The 2,500-nt window shown below is 42.2% G+C and overlaps 2 protein-coding genes across 3 annotated transcripts in view; one reads left to right on the top strand and one right to left on the bottom strand.

The window, feature by feature from the left end:
- Positions 1-2,500, bottom strand: part of LOC125959700 (neuropeptide F-like) — an 11,528-nt gene that overhangs the window by 5,312 nt on the left and 3,716 nt on the right. The window lies entirely within an intron of this gene.
- The window catches only part of LOC125959681 (synaptic vesicle glycoprotein 2B), a 2,707-nt gene that overhangs the window by 95 nt on the left and 112 nt on the right, over positions 1-2,500 (top strand). Inside the window, exons 1-6 of the mRNA XM_049692525.1 lie at positions 1-150; positions 244-405; positions 997-1,159; positions 1,240-1,361; positions 1,438-1,861; positions 1,939-2,500. The exon at positions 1-150 is cut by the window's left edge and continues 95 nt beyond it; the exon at positions 1,939-2,500 is cut by the window's right edge and continues 112 nt beyond it. Of these exons, the coding sequence (XP_049548482.1) occupies positions 39-150; positions 244-405; positions 997-1,159; positions 1,240-1,361; positions 1,438-1,861; positions 1,939-2,500 (1,545 nt within the window). The 5' untranslated portion in view covers positions 1-38. The remainder of the gene's footprint in view (positions 151-243; positions 406-996; positions 1,160-1,239; positions 1,362-1,437; positions 1,862-1,938) is intronic.

Raw genomic sequence — 2,500 nt, forward strand, 5'->3', positions numbered from 1 at the left:
AAGTACGCAGCATAACCAGTTCCGAATTGCGGAGCAATATGGAACCTGTGTCGATTTACACTGTGGATACTTGCAAACCAAGTGTCACAAGTGTACCAAATGATTCCAAGGCTAAAAGTTATACTTTTGATGAGGTGATAGACTTCATAGGTATGTGAATGTTAGCTGCAGCGTCAGCGTGTGTTTGAGAAGTGTAGCGGTCAGTATTTTTTAAATCAATCTTTGTGATTCGGCTTTCTATAGGATTTGGACGAACCACAGTGCATATATTCCTAGCGTCATCTATTGTGATGATGGCTGTGCTGAACGAAACTATGGGTATTTCGATAGTTATTCCGGCTGCCCAATGCGATCTTAATCTCTCATCCACAGATAAGGGAATACTAACAGGAGTGAGTTTTGCAGGTAAGTTCATGCTTACTATATCCATTTTTACAATTCAGCGTCTTAGCGCCACATGATAAAAACACAACTGAACTTGAGGTTGATTATTGTATACACTTTAGTGTACGTTTTCTATACTGATTGTCATGGAATTTGTATTCAGGAAGTATGCAATGAGGCTCCTTCGTAGATATATCAAGTGCAATTCATGCGATAACGTAATCGTCACGTTTGTTACTGACACTTTAGCTTCACATTGTTGCAAAGAACCATCCACTAGTCCAGCTACTGTCATAAACTGAATCATAAATTCGATACTGAAATTTGTGGTTACCCAAACAGCTAAACAACGCAGGTCTTTGAAAGGTGTAAAATAATAATGGAATTCGATCTCAAAAGATTCTAAGCCAGTAAGTACGAAAAAAAAAAATGTGCTCAAAGTGGCTTGTCTGAAACAGGAATTCATTTCACAGTACATTAATTCGAGAGCCATATTAATCGCATAACCAAAAAGAAGTAAACGTAACCTGGACGGAACCATAAGTCCTAGCAATGAACCTCAAGCAACCAACGGATGCTGAAACATTCTCTCTCCATTCTTCACCACTGCAGGTATCATCGTATCGTCTCACTTCTGGGGTTATATAGCTGACACGAAAGGTCGTCGAAGCACCCTCATCGTGTCACTATTGTTAACCGCTACCTGTGCGCTAGTGTCGGGTTTTTCCATCAATTTTACTATGATGGCAGTTATGCGTTTCTTGGTCGGAGTGTTGTAAGTGGAGGAGACAAGGACCTCAGTTGCCATGCTAAGTTCCTATGAATATTTGTATATTTTTAATCCCATTTTCACAGTGTTTCTGCACCATCGGCCACCATATTCGCGTACTTGGGCGAGTTTTTTAAAACGACGAAACGAACCATTGTGATCACATATGCTAGCGTAGCCGTAGGACTTTCGGGTGTCTTCACTGCAAGTATGTGTTTTCTTAGCATTACTAGATGATAGTACCAGAACAAGTGTTGTAATCCGATGTTTTTTGTATTTTTCAGCCACTGGATGGTACGTTCTCTCGTTCGATTGGGAGGTCCTTTTGCCAGGAGTAGCGTTTACTTTAAGACCGTGGCGGTTGCTGTTTATCGTGTATACGCTCCCTACACTGATTGGAGCATGTTGGCTTATATTTTTGCCGGAAAGTCCGAAATTCTATCTTTCACGAGATAGACAATCCGAGGCATTCGCCATTCTCCAACGTCTGTATTTGGAGAATCACCCAAACGCGACAGTTGATGATTTCTGCATAAAACATATCGTACCTGAAGCCGGTCAAAAAATACGCAGCAAAGATTCCCGCTCGGCTACAGGCTGCTGGCATGTAGCTAGAAGTATGTGGAATCAAACTGTTCCACTATTTCAAAAGTCAAACGTCGTCAATTTCACTATATGCTGCGTGGTACAGTTTGGATTGTTTGTCGTGTAAGAAACAAATCTAATCATTCGTTGCACCTTTCATACGAAGCTAGGAGTATTGACGTACATAAAATATCTTCCAGATCGGCCGGCATGGGACTGTGGTTTCCGGATATTGTGAATCGAATAACCACCTCAAATACCACGGATACAACGGTTTGTGATGCACTGAGCACGACCTTGATCTATAGCAACGCGACAGAGGATCGCCTAGAGTCTACAAGCATTAGCCCGGTCTGCAACGATAACGTTAACGAACGAGTCTTCATATATGCCATGACGCTGGGTGGTTTGTATACTGTGCTCTACCTGGTGATGTCGGCTCTAATGCAAAAGCTTGGCCGCAAAAGTGTGGTAGGATTCAACCTGTTCTTCTCGGGATTTTCCGGAATCATTCTGCAGTTTGTGAGCAATCCATACATTACGGTGGCGCTGTTTTGCTTTTTTCTGGTTTTTGCTGGAACCTCGATTTCAATCTTGAATGGTGCCACTGTGTCATTCTTTCCAACAAATGTACGAGCTATGGCTGTCTGCTTAAGCCTCATGATGGGCCGATTGGGTAGTGTTTTCGGAAGTAATCTCGTCGGACTTATCATGGAACAGAATTGTACGCTCACATTCTTTCTCTTCGCCAGTGGATCTCTC

Source organism: Anopheles darlingi, chromosome 2, assembly GCF_943734745.1.
Source record: "Anopheles darlingi chromosome 2, idAnoDarlMG_H_01, whole genome shotgun sequence".
In the NCBI taxonomy this organism is placed as follows: Eukaryota; Metazoa; Arthropoda; class Insecta; order Diptera; family Culicidae; genus Anopheles; species Anopheles darlingi.